This window comes from Suncus etruscus, chromosome 16, assembly GCF_024139225.1.
Source record: "Suncus etruscus isolate mSunEtr1 chromosome 16, mSunEtr1.pri.cur, whole genome shotgun sequence".
NCBI lineage: Eukaryota > Metazoa > Chordata > Mammalia > Eulipotyphla > Soricidae > Suncus > Suncus etruscus.
In genome coordinates, this window is record NC_064863.1 from 86,109,160 (window position 1) to 86,127,024 (window position 17,865).

At 52.8% G+C, this 17,865-nt stretch overlaps 1 protein-coding gene across 1 annotated transcript; it reads left to right on the forward strand.

Annotated features, from left to right (window-relative positions):
* The first annotated feature begins 5,478 nt into the window (after positions 1 to 5,478).
* CFAP99 (cilia and flagella associated protein 99) lies at positions 5,479 to 17,103 on the forward strand. Its single transcript, XM_049789900.1, has 15 exons — positions 5,479 to 5,599; positions 7,191 to 7,335; positions 8,008 to 8,105; positions 9,782 to 9,894; positions 10,315 to 10,498; positions 12,094 to 12,174; positions 12,655 to 12,729; positions 13,115 to 13,186; positions 13,292 to 13,380; positions 14,321 to 14,525; positions 15,356 to 15,497; positions 15,565 to 15,716; positions 16,147 to 16,352; positions 16,797 to 16,959; positions 17,035 to 17,103. The coding sequence occupies exons 1-15, from the start codon at positions 5,492 to 5,494 to the stop codon at positions 17,101 to 17,103; spliced, it is 1,902 nt and encodes a 633-aa protein (XP_049645857.1). The 5' UTR covers positions 5,479 to 5,491.
* The last annotated feature ends 762 nt before the right edge of the window (positions 17,104 to 17,865 follow it).

Genomic DNA, 17,865 nt, shown 5'->3' on the forward strand with positions numbered 1-17,865 from the left:
TTATTATCTAATAAATCTCATTACAATGTACCTTACACCCTGAATATTGATATAATGACCTGGCATAGGCCTCAGTTGAATGGGCATTCTCCATTCACGCTGGAACCAGGCAAGCTATCTACGAAACATCCAAGGTCTTTTATAGCAACAGTTGGAAGCAGTCCTCTACCAGGAAAGACACTACCAAGGGTGTGACATCGACCTCCTAATAAGACACTTCCGTTTACACTGAGAAGACGTGACAACAACAATGACCTGCGAGAAGACATGACAACAACGATGACCTGCTCTACAGGACATGGTTCTCTCTATTGCCCCTTAAGTGTGAGGTGAAACGAGAGGATGCTCTGCACCATCCTGACTGCAATATGGGATATGCAGACTCCAGGATCTTTAATACAGAAGAATGATACCAACAACAGAGACTATGTGAGGAATGGAGGTGTATTGCCACTACAGACTATGACTTGAATTGGACAAACTAGTTTGCCTGGAGCCTAGAGTCAGTCCTGTGCCAGGAAACTTCAGGGGTAGGGTCTCCATGTATTTAGACCATAATTTGTCTTTCCATGTCCCTTATGTTTTGGTGGGCCTATGCAAACAAATGCCACTTTAATATCGTTTTTTACTATGTTCTCTTGACTCCAATCCTTAAGAAAAACAACCCATTAAAACTTTTGAGGTTAACTTAAACTAGTAAGCATGTGCATGGAACTAGATAAATGTACTTTGCCCTCAATGTTTAAAGAGTTACATAAGTCTAATATCTTTAGATTATATGGTGTGCTGCTAAGAAACAATATGTACTACAACTGGGGATTTGAGGGACAAAGTAATTGTATTGTACATGGGTTCAGTTTTGTTTTTCTTAATGTTCTTTGGCTGAAAGTTCAAGGCTGGGATATCATCGATGGAACTACTGAGAATCCTGTTTATGGGTGATTGGGCTTCCACTGTAACTTTACCCTGTCCTCTTTCTTTGCATCTTTGTTGTCATAATTAAAATAATAAAAAAAAATAATTAATAAAAAAAAAAAAAAGGTTTTGCCTAAGGGGCATAAAGGGATTCGCCTGGATGCAAAAGGGAGGAGGAATCAGGAGAAGAGATGGCTGACCAAAGTTAAGTCGCAGGGCAAGCTGAGGAGAGCCTGCGTAAATGGGTATGAGAGGCCACACATGTGGTGGCCAGGGCATAAATAAAGATGATAGTTACCTCCTGAAGAAACCTGCGTGCCTGTGAGTTTTATACCCGCCGCTCTCCTGAATCCAGATACCCCCGGTTGGAAGGAGGTGCAGCCACGTGGTCCATCCAGCTCCATCCAAAGGGCCTTTTTAATATTTAAAACAACACTCCTCTCTTTTGCTCAGTGCCGCATCAGTAGCTACTGAGACTAGGTGGTTGGTGTTTATTTTATTTAGCACTTAAATAGTCCAAGACAACCTTACAGATATCCTCACCTCCTGTTTGGTCTTTTAGCGGTATCAACCCAATCAGTTTGGTTTTTTGTTTTGTTTTGTTTCATTTTTTGCTTTTGGATCACACCTGGCAGCACTCAGGGGTTACTCCTGGCTCTAGTCTCAGAAAAGGCTCCTGGCAGACACAGGGGACCATATAGGATTCCAGGATTCGAACCACCATCCTTATACATGCTATCTCTCCAGCCCTCACAATCAGTTCTTTTTGTGGCTCAAAGGAATTCACATATTGACTGGACAGCGCTATTTGTTCAATATTACCTTTTGTTCTGTTTTGTTTTGTTTTTCCGGCCACATCCGTTTGATGCTCAGGGGTTACTTACTCCTGGCTAAGCGCTCAGAAATTGCCCCTGGCTTGATGGGAACCATATGGGACGCCCGGGATTGAACCGCTAGTGCTTGCAAGGCAGACACCTTACCTCTAGCGCCACCTCACCGGCCCCACAATATTACCTTTATCTATGAACTCATATATGTCCGTAGAGTCCACCACAGCTGAATTGAGGTCTTGAAATTGCTTGCTTGTAGTGTTTTCTGCCATTTTTAGTGTTTTGTCTTTGACAGTCTTCACAGAAAGAAGCATGTCTTTAATTTTCTGCACAATTTTATTCTTGTTTTTGAAGCCCTTGTATAGATGCTCTGAAACCTTAACGAACGCTTCTTTTATATACTCTCCATCTGTGAAGCTTGACTATTTTTTAAGCAGCCACAAAACTAGCATATGTTGCAGAATTTACAGACTTCATCTACTTTTTGAAATTATTTTTGCTCCTGTCAACCTTCCTCATAAGTTCTGCAACTGCTTTTGTCTCTCATCTTCATCTGGGTATTTTTCAGCATAGGCTGTGTGTTTATTCTGGAAGTGTCTTGCAACATTCGACTTTTTGTTGTTTGCAAATTTCTCACCACATATTAAGGATACTGGTAAACCAATCTCATCAGTAGAGAATGCAAATGATTCAGTTCCATGTATCATTAAACACTCTGTTTTCTTCAGAAATTTTTCTCTTCTTGCCTTTATTCATGGCTGGCATATCGGGGGTCAAAACAGGGGCATAATAAGAAATCAAATAAGGGGGCCGGCGAGGTGGCGCTAGAGGTAAGGTGTCTGCCTTACAAGTGCTAGCCAAGGAAGGACCGCGGTTCGATCCCCCGGCGTCCCAAATGGTTCCCCCAAGCCAGGGGCAATTTCTGAGCGCTGAGCCAGGAGTAACCCCTGAGTATCAAACGGGTGTGGCCCGAAAAACCAAAAAAAAAAAAAAACACACACACACACACAAAAAAAAATCAAAATTATTCTGGGCCCCAGTGTACCATAAATCATAATCAGTGCTTGATGTAATAATAATAATAATAATAATAATAATAATAATAATAATAATAATAATGAGGGTTCAATGTCATCCTTGTCACTATAAAAATAACTTTTGCCACTTTTTAATTATTTTTTTGTTTGACCGCCCCCTCAGACTTACTCATCTTTATAGAAATAAGTGTTAAATTAACAAGTCACCTTCTTTTTTATTTTTATTTTTATTTTTTTTTTGGTTTTTGGGCCACACCCGTTTGACGCTCAGGGGTTACTCCTGGCTATGTGCTCAGAAATCGCCCCTGGCTTGGGGGGACCATATGGGACGCTGATCGAACCGCGTTCCGTTCCTTGGTAGTGCTTACAAGGCAGACACCTTATCTCTAGCCCACCTTCCCGCCCCACAAGTCACCTTCTTCCTTTTTTTTTTGTTTTTTTGTTTTTTTGTTTTTTTGTTTTTGGGCCACACCCGGTAACACTCAGGGGTTACTCCTGGCTATGTGCTCAGAAGTTGCTCCTGGCTTGGGGGACCATATGGGACACCGGGGGATCGAACCGCGGTCCGTCCAAGGCTAGCGCAGGCAAGGCAGGCACCTTACCTTTAGCGCCATCGCCCGGCCCCGTCACCTTCTTTCTTTTTTTTTTTTTTTTTTTTTTTTTTTTGGTTTTTTTGGGCCACACCCATTTGACGCTCAGGGGTTACTCCTGGCTATGCGCTCAGAAGTCGCTCCTGGCTTGGGGGACCATATGGGACGCCGGGGGATCGAACCGCGGTCCGTCCTAGGCTAGCGCAGGCAAGGCAGGCACCTTACCTCCAGCGCCACCGCCCGGCCCCGTCACCTTCTTTCTTAAAAAACAATTCATCGATTCTCAGTGCAACGTCAGATGTCACGGTAAAAAAAAGTAAAAAACCAAAAAAACAAAACAATTCATCAGGCCCAAAAATTTTGTAAATTAATTAGTGAGCCATGTATGCCATAAAAATAATTTATCAGGTTCCCCCAATATTCCATAAATTAAATAAATTGGGGCCCGGAGAGATAGCACAGCGGCGTTTGCCTTGCAAGCAGCCGATCCAAGACCAAAGGTGGTTGGTTCGAATCCCAGTGTTCCATATGGTCCCCCGTGCCTGCCAGGAGCTACTTCTGAGCAGACAGCCAGGAATAACCCCTGAGCACCGCTGGGTGTGACCCAAAAACCAAAAAAAAAAAAAAAAAAAAAAAAGGATATTTTTTATATAATAGCCACAACTTTCCTACAGTGTCATCTTCCAAAAGGACCAGTCTCCCATGCTTAACCAAAAAAATTAGTATCTGTTAATTTTTTTAGCCTGGCTGCTGCTGCTTTTTCTCTTTCAGACTCTTGTTCTCCACTCACTGTACTGGCCCAACTCCCAGTGAGAGTCACACTGCAAGCCCTCTCTTTCTCTTACTCCAGTCCTCTCTGTCCTCTGTCTTCTTTTTCCTTCTCCCTTTTTTCTCTTGATTGCTTTTTTTTGGGGGGGTCACACCCAGCAGTGCTCAGGGGTTACTCCTGGCTCCACACTCAGAAATCGCTCCTGGCAGGCTGTGTGTGTGTGTGTGGGGGGTGTTGGGGACCATATGGGACGCCGGGATTCAAACCGATGACCTTCTGCATGAAAGGCAAACGCCTTACCTCCATGCTATCTCTCCAGCCCCTCTTTATTGCTTTTTTAAAATGAGTTTTCAGGGGGGCCGGAGAGATAGCATGGAGGTAAGGCGTTTGCCTTTCATGCAGGAGGTCATCGGTTCGAATCCCGGCGCCCCATATGGTCCCCTGTGCCTGCCAGGAGCAATTTCTGAGCCTGGAGCCAGGAATAACCCCTGAGCACTGCCAGGTGTGACCCAAAAAAAAAAAAAATGAGTTTTCAGTGTCCCCTCTGTCAGCAATTTTCTTTTCCCTCATAGCAGTCTCCTCCTCCCCAGCGAAGGGGTGCACGCTTAGCATGCCCTTAGTGACATCACTCGCTGTGATGCGAGAGAAGAGGCTGGGCCAGGACAGGGATGCTGTGGTTGCCTACTGACCCCAAGTTGATGGCAACCTGCCACACAGCATCAGGAGGTGGTGGAGGTAAATTATATAGCTCCCCGCCCCCCCTGTTATCGGCCCTAATGTCGGAGCTCTGGCAAAGCTTCAAAGGAGCTGCATGTGGAATACTGTGCTGTTAGGCCAAAAGTTTTTTCTATTTTTCCAACTTTTGCTGCACCTATCAAAATTACTGGATCCTACCCTGCTAAATATTCATTCTCCACCCTAGGGTGTGATCTGGTGACTGGATTACTGGGTCCATCCCTACTTAGTATTCCTTCTCCATTCTAGGGTGTAGTCTGGTTCTTGCTAAAAAAAAAGAAAGAAAAAAAAAGCCCAGGTTTTAGGAAGGCAATGCATTCATTCTTCAGTCTTCCTACACTAAACTGCTTTCCTTCTTAGGAGTGAAAGCCTGGGATTCCGGGCTTAAGTGTTGGAATTCCTGAACCCATTCTTGCCCCTTTCACTGTGTGGATTAGTTTTTGCTTCAACATTTGTTTCTAGATCCATGTCTCTCCAGGGCCTGGTTTTGGAGCCTTAGGCTTCTTTCAAAAACAGTGATCGAACCCAGGCCACTGCATCAAGGCAAACACCCTCCCCATTCTGCTATGGCTCCAGCCCCACCTTGTTGTATTCTTGCAGGCACTCATCCTGGACATGGCCTATAGCAAGTGCGTGCAGACCGTGATCGAGCACCTAGACCGCTTCAGGCCAGACAGCGACATCCCTGAGCAGTTCTTGCTAGAGTCATCATCGGCGCTGCAGGTAGAGGAGCCTTGGGGTTCCATGTCCCTGCCTCTGCCCTGTCACAGTCAGATGGTCAGACAGTGGTTAGAGCCCCATCGTTAATGTTCTTCCCAGTGGGCTCAAGCTGTGTCCTGCCCTCACAACTATGCTATGAGGCCCGATCCCTCCAGCCAACCTCGGAACTCCAGGAGTGGACCCTCAGAGTGAGGTTTGGTTTCCTGAACTGGGGATGTGGCTCTGCTGAAACAGGGGCGTGGTCCCATAGGGTAGGGCATGCTCCCTGGACTAAGAGTATGGCTCACTGGTGTGGGGACATGGCACTATTATACTATGGATAAAGTCCTCTGGATGGGGCCTATCAGAGAGGAATGTGGTTCATGTAGAATGAAGCTGTGCCTGGGAGCAAGAAAAAGTGAGGACATGATTCCTCTGGAGTGGGGGAGTGGCCCGAGGTATGGCTCTCATGGACAGGGTGAGGTGTCACTGGAGGGGTCCAGCACCACGTTTGATGAGGGGGGTTAGTCCTGAAACAGAGGGTGGTTCCATTGGAGTGGGGTGTGGCCCTTCCATTGGGTGGGGCGTGATTCTGCAGCATGGAGGGCGTGTGGTCCCACTGAAGTGAGGCATGTCCATCTCACTGGAATGGTGGGATATTCCGGGAGCTGTGCTTGCATACCTACTTTGGACAAATAGCCGGGCCCATCTTGGCTCACTGGGGCTGCCTGGTGCCACACTCCCGCCACTGGAAGGGAATTTATTGGTGAGGGATCCCCACCTGCTATATGACCTCTGCAGGCTGAGCCCCACCACCACTTCGTCCTAGGGAAATCTTCTCTTCCTTCATCAGCCCCTTGTGGGGCAGCACACAGAACACTAGACAGAAATGGTCACTCCTGCAGAGATCAGGGTTTCCAGGGAGATGCAGGCTCTCACCCCACCCAGGACAGAATGGAGCAGGCTTAGAGGGGTCCCGTGGTGGCACCTATCTCCAGCTGCTTTCTTTTTTTTGTTTTCTTTTTTTTGGTGGGGGCACACCTGGTGACACTCAGGGGTTACTCCTGGCTCTGTGCTCAGAAATCGCTCCTGGCTTGGGGACCATATGCGACACTGGGGGATTGAACTGCGATCCATCCTAGGTCGGCGTGTGCAAGGCAAACGCCCTACCACTTGCGCCACCACTCCGGCCCCTCCAGCTGCTTTCTTGAGGGTGAAAGAAAGCCTAGGTCACCTGCAGCCTCTTGGTTCATACACCAAGGCTCCGTCCAGCACTTCTGTGACCTGCTTTGTTTGTGTGGTTTCTGGACCACAACAGGGCTTACTCCTGGCTCTGTGTCAGGAATCACTCCTGACTCGATGCTCAGGGATCACTCATGGCTGTGCTCAGGGCTTTCTCATGGCTCTGTGCTCAGGGATTATTCCTCATGGGGCTGGGATGCTGAGGACAGAACCCGGGTGTCCCATTGAACAAGCCCACTGAGCCTATGAGATGTTCCCCCACCCCTGTGCCCTCTTGTGGCCCTTCAGGAACCTTTCCTAGGTGGATCCCAGAATCCCCATCTCACTGTGAACCTCAGCACCCACCTCTCCCCCGTTCCCATGTCTCTTGCAGCAGCTGCACCCCCAGAAGCAGACCTTCATTCTGGATGTCCTGTCGGGGTGCTTGGAGCACCAGCGTATGCTGAGCATCGTGCTGGATGCCTTCTACCAGCGTGAGGGCCACTTCTGCCTGCGCACCCATTACAACCTCTTTCGGGGTAGGCCACAAGTCATGGGGATCCTGAATCTTGCCAGAAGAAGAGTGTACACCTGCGCATTCCCTCGCCTTCACTCACCATGCACCTTACTGTCCTGCTGTCAAAACAGGCTCTGAGACACCCGCCTGGCAATTGTGTGAGACTGGGTGTCCCCAGGCCAACCTCGAGGAGGGGCTGCACTCCTGAGACTCTCCCTGACCGAGACTGTGGGTGTGGGCTGTGCACCTCTGTGGATTGTTTATCTAACCCCCAGCCTGCAGTGGGGTGGGAGGTGGGGAGTAGACAGTGTCAGGGACCAAAGGTTAGGGTGGCAGCATCAGCCCTGTTCCCCCACCCCACTACTTCTCCACTATTCAGGGAAATCTCAATCGACAGCCACACTGCTCAGAACTCATGGCTAAAACTCAGAGGTCTACCCCCTAAGCCCCCCTTGGGGCACCATCCCCAGTCTGAGATGACATGGGGCTGATGCTTTGGAAGCCAATATCTCCCCAAGACACCCAGGCCTGCTGTCGTTCTGCCAGAGAGAGCCACCTTTGCCTGCTTTGCCACCTTTGCCTGCTGGCTCTGTGGGCTGGACTTACAGTGTGCACGAGTCCCCGAAGCCTTACACTGAGAAGAACAACATCTGACCTACCGTGGCCCCCATTTGTCACTGTTTTGTGTCCACAGTCATCTGCTATCTGGCCATCTTCCAGCTGGAGGAGCTGGGCTTCCAGCACTTCCAGGACATCGTCAAGTCGCAGCAACCCCTGGACCTGATGTGCAAGGTGGGTGGGGGCCTGCCTGTCCAGCATCACCACCAGGCTCCGTCCACCATGCAAGACCCCACCCACACTATCCAGGCTGGACCTACCCGCCACATCAGGCTCCACCCACAGGCCCTGACCCTACCCACCAGGCTACGCCTACTCCTTCAGGCCTGGCCAACCAGGCTCTGTCCACAAGCCCCGACCACCTGCCAGACCACACCCATCCCCAGAAGGCCCCTCCCACTGCAGGCCCCGCCCACCAGCCCTGTCTCTGTGCTTCTCAAATAGTGGGGTGTGCCCCCGGTGGGGTGCAAGGCTCCGAAAAGGGGGGCGCGTTTGACCTCGGCAAACACTGTCCTAACAAGCTAAGCCCCCTGTTTATGTCTCTGTATGTCTCTGGAGCTGAGAGTTGCTGTGTCCTGCTTCCAACCCCGCTTCGAAAAGCTATGCATTGCAAAACGTGCTCATTGTAGCCATGAATCCAGACATCACCTCTGATTAAAAAATCAGCTCAATATGATCCAGCTATACCACTCCTAGGGATATACTCTAGAAACATAAAAATACAATACAAAAATCCCTTCCTCACACCTATATTCGTTGCAGCGCTATTCACAATAGCCAGGCTCTGGAAACAACCAAGATGCCCGTCAACAGATGAATGGCTAAAGAAACTGTGGTACATATACACAATGGAATATTATGCAGCAGTCAGGATGGAATCTATTATGCTGAGTGAAATAAGTCAGAGGGAGAGAGAAAACCACACAAAATAGACTCACTCATCTATGGGTTTTAAGAAAAATAAAAGACATTTTTGGGCCCGGAGAGATAGCACAGCGGTGTTTGCCTTGCAAACAGCCGATCCAGGACCAAAGGTGGTTGGTTCGAATCCCGGTGTCCCATATGGTCCCCCGTGCCTGCCAGGAGCTATTTCTGAGCAGACAGCCAGGAGTAACCCCTGAGCACCGCTGGGTGTGGCCCAAAAACAAAAAAAAAAAAAAAAAAAAAAGACATTTTTGCAGTAATTCTCAGAGACAAAAGAGAGGAGGGCTGGAAGGTCCAGCTCACAACATGAAGCTCACCACAAAGAATGATGAGTGCAGTTAGAGAAATAACTACTTTGAGAACTACCTTAACAATGTGAATGAATGAGGGAAGTAGAAAGCCTGTCTAGAGTATAGGCGAGGGTGGGGTGGGGAGGAGGGAGATGTGGGACATTGGTGATGGGAATGTTGCACTGGTGAAGGGGGCTGTTCTTTGCATGACTGAAACCCAACTACAATTGTATTTGTAATCAAACTGAAAAAAATCAGCTCAAATGATTTTATATATTTTTGTTTTGCAGGTTAAATTTTTTAAAAATAAAGATACTATTTACAGTCGTGTGGAGAGCACAAAAATGTTTTCTTCTTCCTAGGGGGGGCATGACAGAAAATAATTGAGAAGCAGTGACCTAGACTGATGTTTGGATCCCTGGAGCAGTCCCAGTCTCACACCACCCTGTGGGGACAGGGGGTCTGGGGCACTTTCAGGGGCATTTTCAGGGCTCCAGGCCTTGGCAGTCTCCCCTCCTCTGGGGTGGGCTGGCCGGCTTGGAAGGCTGGTGAGGGAGCAGCCATCAGATCACAGACCAAGGGGCCTGTCACCCAAACTCTCTCTCGGGCGGGGTCCACCTCCACCCTGTCCTTTAGTTCCTGCAGTTCTTCTTCAACCCCCGGAACCTCTCCACGTGGCTGAGGGATGAGTGGAGCCTCCTGTATGCACCAGAGCACGTCAGTCAGCATTGGATCAACGGCCTGCTGAGGTCCCTGCTAGGACCCCGCTCCCACCCTTAGCCCCCAGTTAGCATCTGGAGTGTCAGGGCAACCCCCCTGGGGATGTTCCTCTGAGGAACACAAGACCTGTCCCATCCCCCCTTTGTGATCTGAGACATGCCCAACCTCCTTCATAGCAAGACAGGAGTCAGACAGTCAGTCAGCAGCCCCTGCTGACCCCCCCTACTCATGCCCAGTTAGCTCTGTCCCAGCTCTCGGGACCGATGGCCTTCAGTCCTCCCGGGTGGGGAGCCACCTGTGGCCTCTGGACCTGGGAGTGCCTGGGGGTTCCTGGTCTGAGGGAGGGAGAGACTGGATATTCGTGTGCTGTCCTAACCCACTGCCCGGGTAGCCCCCTGCTGGCCGGCTCTGGCAGTGTCCCTAAGCGACACCGTCTCCTTTCCTCCTAGGTGGCAGCCAGAGATGCAGGAGCTGATCAGCCACCTTCAGGGGCTAGTGACCCAACAGTCACAGTCGCACTTCTCGAGAACCAAGTCCAATTTCACGGAGCCCAGGGAGTTCAGGCTGACTGCCCCCAGGCCCCGCACCATCCCCGTGCCTGAGCTGGTGCCCATCATGGCCAAGACCAGAGCTGTAAGTGCAGGGACTTCAGAGCGCCTGTGATCCCTCCTCCATATCAGCCCAGCCCAAGCTGGGGCATACCTGGAGGTTCTGTGCTCCAAACCCAAGGGAAGCAGTGTGACTCTTTACCCCAGCTTGGTGCTTGCTCCTTGAAATCTGCCCATATCCAAGTCATGTGGGCACCATGGTGAGAGGGTAGGTGGACTGTTTAAATGGGGAAAATATCATTTCATTTTTTTGTTTGTTTTTGTTTTGGGGCCACACCTGGCAGTGCTCAGGGCTTTCTCCTGGCTCTGCACTCAGAAAATACTCCTGGCAGTGCTCTGGGAACATATGGGATGCTGGGGATAGAACCTGGGTTAGCCACAAGCAAGGCAAACACCTTCCCCACTGTGCTGTAGCTCCAGCCCCCAAAATCAACATGTTTAATAATGAGGCCTTACACACTTACAAAACACTCCATAAAGTCACATGTTTTAAATGTTCTATTAAAAACATCCACCACCAGGTTCAGAGAGACAGTACAGCAGGGAGGGTGCTTGCTTTGTACGCAGCTGACCTGGGTTGGGCCAGACACCTGATATGGTCCCCTCAGCACTGAGCCAGGAGTGATTCCCTGAGTATAGTGTAAGCCCTAAGTATTCCCCAGTGTGGCCCCAAAACAAACCAAACAGGAACAAAGCAAAGCCTTCCCTGCCTCTAGCAAGGCTCTGAAGTAGTGACCTTATCAGCACACTTGATGTTGACCGTGTTCCATTTCTGCTCCTTGGCATGTGCGGGAGGATCCAGCTCACCCCAGCCTTTCCCCTTTGAATTGACTCTAGTCTGGCCAGTCCCACTGAATCACTTCCACTTCCTTCAGCCTTCGGCCCATCTTTGCTGGGCAGTTCAGAGTGGACAGTGCCACACCTGTGTTTCACAGTGCTTCTGGAGGCTGGTGTATGAAATGTGGGGCTTGCCAGAGCCCCTATCTCTGTGGGACTCAGATACAGAGCCCAGGGCATGGTCATGGGTGGTCAGTGCTGCAGGGGACCACTGACTCAGGGGGTCAGCAAAGGCTGACTCAGCCCTGAGTCATGGGAGGGCAGCTGAAACATGTCGGCTAGACCAGCAGGTGGGCCACTCACAACTGGGCCACACTGTCCTCTCGGAGAGTCCAAGGAGGAGCAGTGGGTGCAACCCTGGAGTGAGGGTCCAGCACCAGCCGTAGACCCTCCTCAGCAGCTGGCTCTCCGCTTCCCTCCCGTGTGACTTGCCTATCTCCCCAGGGCTCAGTGCTCACCACCATCCCTCCGGGCCCACCACCTACAGCAATGCCCTCCTGCCCCAGCACCCACCCTCACCCACTTGCAGACACTCTCATCACCTCTACGCACATCCATGTGCGGACACACAAAACACCTCTAAAGACACATGCAGCCCATGCATGCAGACACACACCCAAGTGCATACACACTATATGCACACACATGTAATGCATCTATGTACACACACAAGCTCTCTGCTTACACATCCATGTGCACACACAAAGTCCTACCATACGTACACACAGGGGCCTCCCCATTGCTCTAACACACTCTGCAGCTGCTGACCTGCCCCTTACTCAGGTCCCCAAGAGCACCTACCAACCGCCCAGAGAACAGAAGCTGCTCCAGGTGACCAAGAGGCACAACCGACAGTTGGCTGAGGTGATCCCCATTCCCTGGCCACTTCCTAGAGACCTTGGGGGTTAAGGAAGGGGAGGTGGAGGAGAGTGAAATGGATGAGGAAGAGCTGAGAAGGAAGAGGAGAGGAGCAGTAGTTAGGATAGAAGAAGGAAAGGGAATGGAGTTGGAACAGGGAGGAGGGAGAGTGGAGGGAAAAGAAAGATAAGGACTAACCAACTTAAGGATAAGGACTGACTTAAAGCTAAGGACAGTGCATAGAAAAGGAGGAGGGGCACGGAGGAGAGGGAGTGGAAGAGGAGGGGGGAGATGGGATAGATGCTGTAGAGGGAATGGGGGGGGCAGGGAAGAAGGAGAGTGGAGAGGAGGGGGTAGGGGAGACAGTGCATAGAAACTATAGAGGGAGGAGACTGAAGCAATAGGAGGATTGTCAGGTGCATGGAGCATGTGGGGCCTCACTGGGACGAGGTGTCTGGTGAGTGGCCAGAACTGCTGTGCCCTCAGGAGCTGCTGCTGAAGGCTACTGTGGAGGAGCTACCATGCACTGTTTCCAGGAACCACAGGGAGACGCCTCTGCAGGTGCATCTTCCTGGGCACATCCCCAGGGCCCGTGGGTGTATGCAGACACTCAGTATCCTCTGTGTTTCAGGCTGGGATGGCCCTGCTGAACTCTGGGGTTCCTCAGGACAGGGTAGGGGCTGGCCTGTTCCCAAAGCAAAAGGAGGCACTCCCCACCTCGTGCTGTCCTAACTGGGGAGTAGAGGCATATCTGGTGTCACGGGCTCAGCTCCTCCTGCCTCTGTGGCTGGTGAGAACAGGTCCTGGGATGCCTGCAGCGTACCTGCCCCTCTTCCCTCCAACCGCAGAGTTGTGGGAGTGCAGGCACAGGTGTGGGGCGGGGACTTGGCGGCTGGGCCTATGGTGCAAACAGAGACTCGGACATCTGATGCTGGCACACCAGCAGGACACCAGGATAGAGCCCTGGCATGACCCGTCGCTCCGAATCCGCCGAACATCGAAGCTGACTTTCTACAGGGTGAGGCGCTGAGCTCTATCCCACACTTCCGCCTCGAGGTCCTAGGGCCACCCAAGACTTGAGCCGGGGCACCATGACCACAGATAGCCCCATCTCACCCCGCAGCCCGACGGTAGCCAGGTCAAGCTGAACACTGCGGCCATCCTTCGGGAAGGGGCCCTGTACCAGCGCCAGGTGGAAAAGGAACTGCAGAGGTGAGGCCTGGGCAGCACTATGGGCACGCCAGAGAGCTGGGCACCAGCTGGGAGCATGTGGGGGAGTGCTGACTAGCTGCCTGAAGGGGTGGGCAGATGGATGATGAGAGATATGACTGAACACACAGTAGGAGAGGGGATGTAATTGGACAGATGGGTGGATGGGGAATGTGATTGGACAGACTGGTTGGGGGCAGAAGGATGTGATTAAACAGACGAGTAAGCAGGAGGTGTGATTGGACCGATAGATGAACAGACCAACAGTGAACAGTAAGGAGAGCAGGGACCAGAGATAGTATAGCAAGGATATGCATTGTAGAACTGGGTTTGAACCCCAACTCACCATGTGCCCCCCACTCCCTGAGTCCTGAGAACCTTAAGCAAGAACCTTAAATAAGCCCTGAGCAGGGTCTGGAGTGGTGGCGCAAGGTGTAAGGTGTCTGCCTTGCATGTGCTAGCGTAGGACGGACTTCGGTTTGATCCCACGGCGTCCCATATGGTCCCCCAAGCCAGGAGTGATCGCTGAGCGCATAGCCAGGAGTAACCCCTGAGCGTCACCGGGTGTGGCCCAAAAACAAAACAAAACAAAACAAAACAAAAACAACAAAAGTAAGCCCTGAGCACCGCATTTTGTCCAAACAAAATGATGGCAGGGATAATTTAGGGGAGAGATGTGGATGAACAGTGGGTGGGATGGGTGATTGAGGGAACGGGGATGGACCAGTGGATGGAGGAGAATAAAGGACGGGTAGAGGGAGAGAGAAGTGGGGGGGGGCAGATTGTGACAGATGAACAGAAGGAGGGGATAGATGGGGTTGGGATAGTGTGTTCGTGGAGCAGGTGGCCTTGGGGTCAGGACACAGCAGCCCCCGCCTTGCCCAAGGGACCCTGTGACCTCTGTGCACTCGCAGGAGGGAAAATAGCTTAGCCTCTTCTCCAGGGTTGATAAACTGGTGGATGGAGCTGGGGACTTCTCCAAGTTCCTCAAGTGGCAGAAGACCATGAAAGCACAGGACCTGGAAGAGCAGCGGGCAGCTGAAGAGTGTCGGCGGCTGCAGGGGAAACTGAGTCATGAAGAGGCCTTGCTGGCGAGGCAGCACCTAGTACAGGAAAACAAGCAGAGGGCAGAACAGAAGAAGGAAGAGGTGAGGAAGGAAGGGTCCAGAGGGGATGAACCACCCTTGCTCTATTGCAGGGTTTGTGCACGCACATCTGTCCCTGGAAGACTTCCAGAAGCCAATGTATGTGTCGATGCTGCCTTCTCCCAAGGGTGTGTGTGTGTGTGTGTGTGTGTGTGTGTGTGTGTGTGTGTGTGCGCGTGCGTGCGTGCGTGCGCGTGTGCGCATGAGCCGTGTACAAAGTGGAAGCTCCATGCCTGCTGCTCCACAGAGATGCCACCGCCTCCTTGAATCTGTTTTCCACTCTTTAAGGCCTTGCTTAAAAACTTCCTGCTTCATTATTTTTGATTTGTTTGTTTTTGAGCCAGCAGTGTCCAGGGATTACTCCTGTGCTTATAAATTACTGCTAGCAGGCTTAGGGGACCATATGAGATGTGAGGGATTGAGCCTGGGAGGGCCTGTGCAAGGCAAATGCCATACCACTGTTCTATTGCTTTGACCCCAACTGGATTTCTCTCTCTTTTTTTGACACACCCAGCAATACTTAGGGGTGACTCTTTTTTGTTGTTTTATTTTATGCCACATTTGGTGGTGCTCAGGAGTTACTCCTGCTTCTCCACTCACATATTTGTGCCACTCTTGATGGTACTCAAGGGGCCACATGGGATAAGGGGGGTCTAAACGGGTCAGCTGTGTGCAAAGCAAACTCCTCCCCCGTTGTCCTATCGCTCCTGCCCAGCTTGATGTACTTAAAGCAAGACTTGGTGCTGCCTCTGGTCACCTCAAGCTTCCCAGAGGCACCTGATCAGGCTGGGCCCCAACCCTGGGGCTCTGACAGGGTGCATGGTCACCTGTAGACAGCAGAGCTGATGCAGCAGTGCATGGAGAGGCGCGTGCAGGAGCAGAAGGTGCTCCGAAAGCGTGTGGAGCAGGTGACGGAGATCCAGAAGAACATCAAGTTGGTGCAGTCCAGGCTCCTCAGAGACCGGCAGCAGACAGGTAGGGGAGGGGCAGGGGGGTCTGGATGGGAAGATTGCCGATACCCCGACTGTGTCTGCACTTCAAGCCCAGGAGCTGGCAGAAGAGAGTCGGGAGCTGCTGCGGTGTCAGGCGGAGGAGGCACGGGAAGAGCACCAGCAGCGCTGTGAGCTCATCGCCCAGCTGCGTGCCCTGGAGACACAGCCTGTGCGCCGCAACAAGCTGGTGGACCTGACCCAGGCGAGCCCAAGATCTGCTCACACATGGGCAGGAGGCCTTTCTCATCTGGGCACCCTGGGTCCTTGTGCTGGAGGCCCGAGAGCTCAGGATCCTCGTGTGGGCAGGTCCTGGGCTCTGAGGTCCCTGGGCGACAGGCCAGACACTTCACTGGTACAGAGAGACCTGAAAGGGGCTGAGGGGAAGGTGCTTGCCCTACCTGCAAAAGATTCAATCCCCAGCACCCCATTTGATTCTAGGAGCCCCATTAGGAGTGTGTCCTGAGCCTGGTACCCTGTGGCCCCAAACCCAAGTCCTACCTGAGACTCCAGGGTTGAGGGGAGGTAATAAGAGTCAGGGAGAAGGGGACAGAGTGGAGCTGGAGAAAGGGACACAGGCCCCCACACCCAGCAAGCCCAACCCTGGGCACTGACCCTCCACCCCGGCCCCTCAGACCCCGGGACACGGCCTGGAAGGGGAGATGTCTTTGGTGGAGCTGCGGGAGCGGCTGGCCCTGCTCAAGGAGTCGCAGCAGCAAGAGCAGCAGGAAAGGCGGGGCCAGATCATCCAGGACAAGCGGGCCAAGAGCCAGGAGCTACGCGGTGTGCTTGAGCTCATCACCCTGTGCCGCGCCTCAGCCGGCCGAGGCGCTGCCTTGAGGTAGGGAACCGGCCCCTTCTCCCGGGTGGTGGGCAGAAGGGTCCGCATGGGCCGGTGTCGCTCCCTCTCCCTGGGGTCAGTCGTAGCTGGAGGGACGACGTGGGCCACGAGAGGGAGAGGCGACAACTCCAACTCCTCGCTGCGTGGGGCTGGAGCTATAGCACAGCTATGGGGGGCTCAGATCCAGAAGTAGGTGTGCCTGGAACAAACCCCACACCCAAGCCCTTCACGGAGGCCCAGATGCGGCCCTCTTGGTGCAGCTGGTGCCTGCTGGGTGGGTCCTCGACCCCTCTGCTGCCATGGGGACGAGTGGAAGGGCAGACGCACCGGGCCCATCTGGGTCAGAAGCGGGAGAGGGAGCGCAGTGGGCAGGGCAGGACGGTGGGCCGCGGGGCAGGGCAGGGCAGGGACCGAGCGGGCAGCTCTGAAGGACAGCCTCGGCAGATGGGAGGAGAAGAAGGCGCCTCGCGTGACGCCGCCGCCGCTGGACGGGCGCGTGCGGGAGCTGCAAAGCGAGCTGCGGGACAAGGTGGCCGAGCGCCAGCGGCAGGCGGCGCGGCTCCAAGTGTCGGTGCCCACTCCCCGGGCGGCCTGCCCCCGACAGCGGGTGAGCTGGGCGCGGGCGCGGGAGGCGCGTGGGGCGGCGCGGAGAGGGGTCGCCCACGACCCGACCCGTCTGCAGGCGCAGCGTTGGCTGCCCATGGAGGAGATCCGGGAGCGGGAGCTTCGGACGCGCCGGAAAATCAACTAGATGGCGGGGGTCGGGGGTTCCTGCTCCGCACCGCCCTCCGCATCCCCACCCCGGGACCCGCATCCCCTCCGGTGAGTCACCGAGCGGACCTCGCGACCTGCGTGTTCAACAAGTGTCCGCATTTGTCAGGAATCTGGAGCCTGCGACTATCCTGTGCCTTCGGAGCTTGCTGGGGCTTTGCCCTCCCCCGCAGCCTTTCTCTGGAGCACCCAGAGTCCCTTCACAGGCCTGTGCCTTTGCCCAAGCCTTCCTGTTCACTTGCATTCGGGGGGCACTGGTGATGAGGCCCAAAGTTGGGACTGTTCCTGTCAGGCTCATTCCACACCTCTGCCTGGGGCCTTTCGAGGCCTGGCCAAGGCCCTCCAGCTTCTTACCAGCTTTGGGAGAGGCACAAACAGGGACATGGTATTCCTGTGGAGGCCACTAGCCTGAGGACAGGTTTGTGACCTAGACATTCCCCAGAGAGAGGGGACATGGGTTTAGGGGCCGTGATCATTGTCTTGGAAAGAATTAACACACACATGAAATAAACACGCACATGGCCTAATGCGAGGACTCGGAGCCAGCGGATTGGGCCCCTCAGAAACCCCTGGGGTGTGGGACCGAGTGATAGCACGGCAGGGAGGGCATTTGCCCATCTCCAGCATCCCATTTGGTGTCCCCCCGACCCCCAAGCCTGCCAGGAGTGATCTCTAAGCACAGAGCCAAGAGTAACTCCTAAACACCACCAGGTGTGGCCAAAAAACTAAAAACAAACAAATA

Bases quoted from the DNA above. Each gene is read 5' to 3' on its own strand.
- CFAP99 (XM_049789900.1), top strand. From the start codon at position 5,492: ATGGCCTATAGCAAGTGCGTGCAGACCGTGATCGAGCACCTAGACCGC. The intron at 5,600-7,190 runs GTAGAGGAGCCT...TGTCTCTTGCAG, and splicing joins AGTCATCATCGGCGCTGCAG to CAGCTGCACCCCCAGAAGCA. The intron at 16,353-16,796 runs GTAGGGAACCGG...CAGCCTCGGCAG, and splicing joins GGCCGAGGCGCTGCCTTGAG to ATGGGAGGAGAAGAAGGCGC.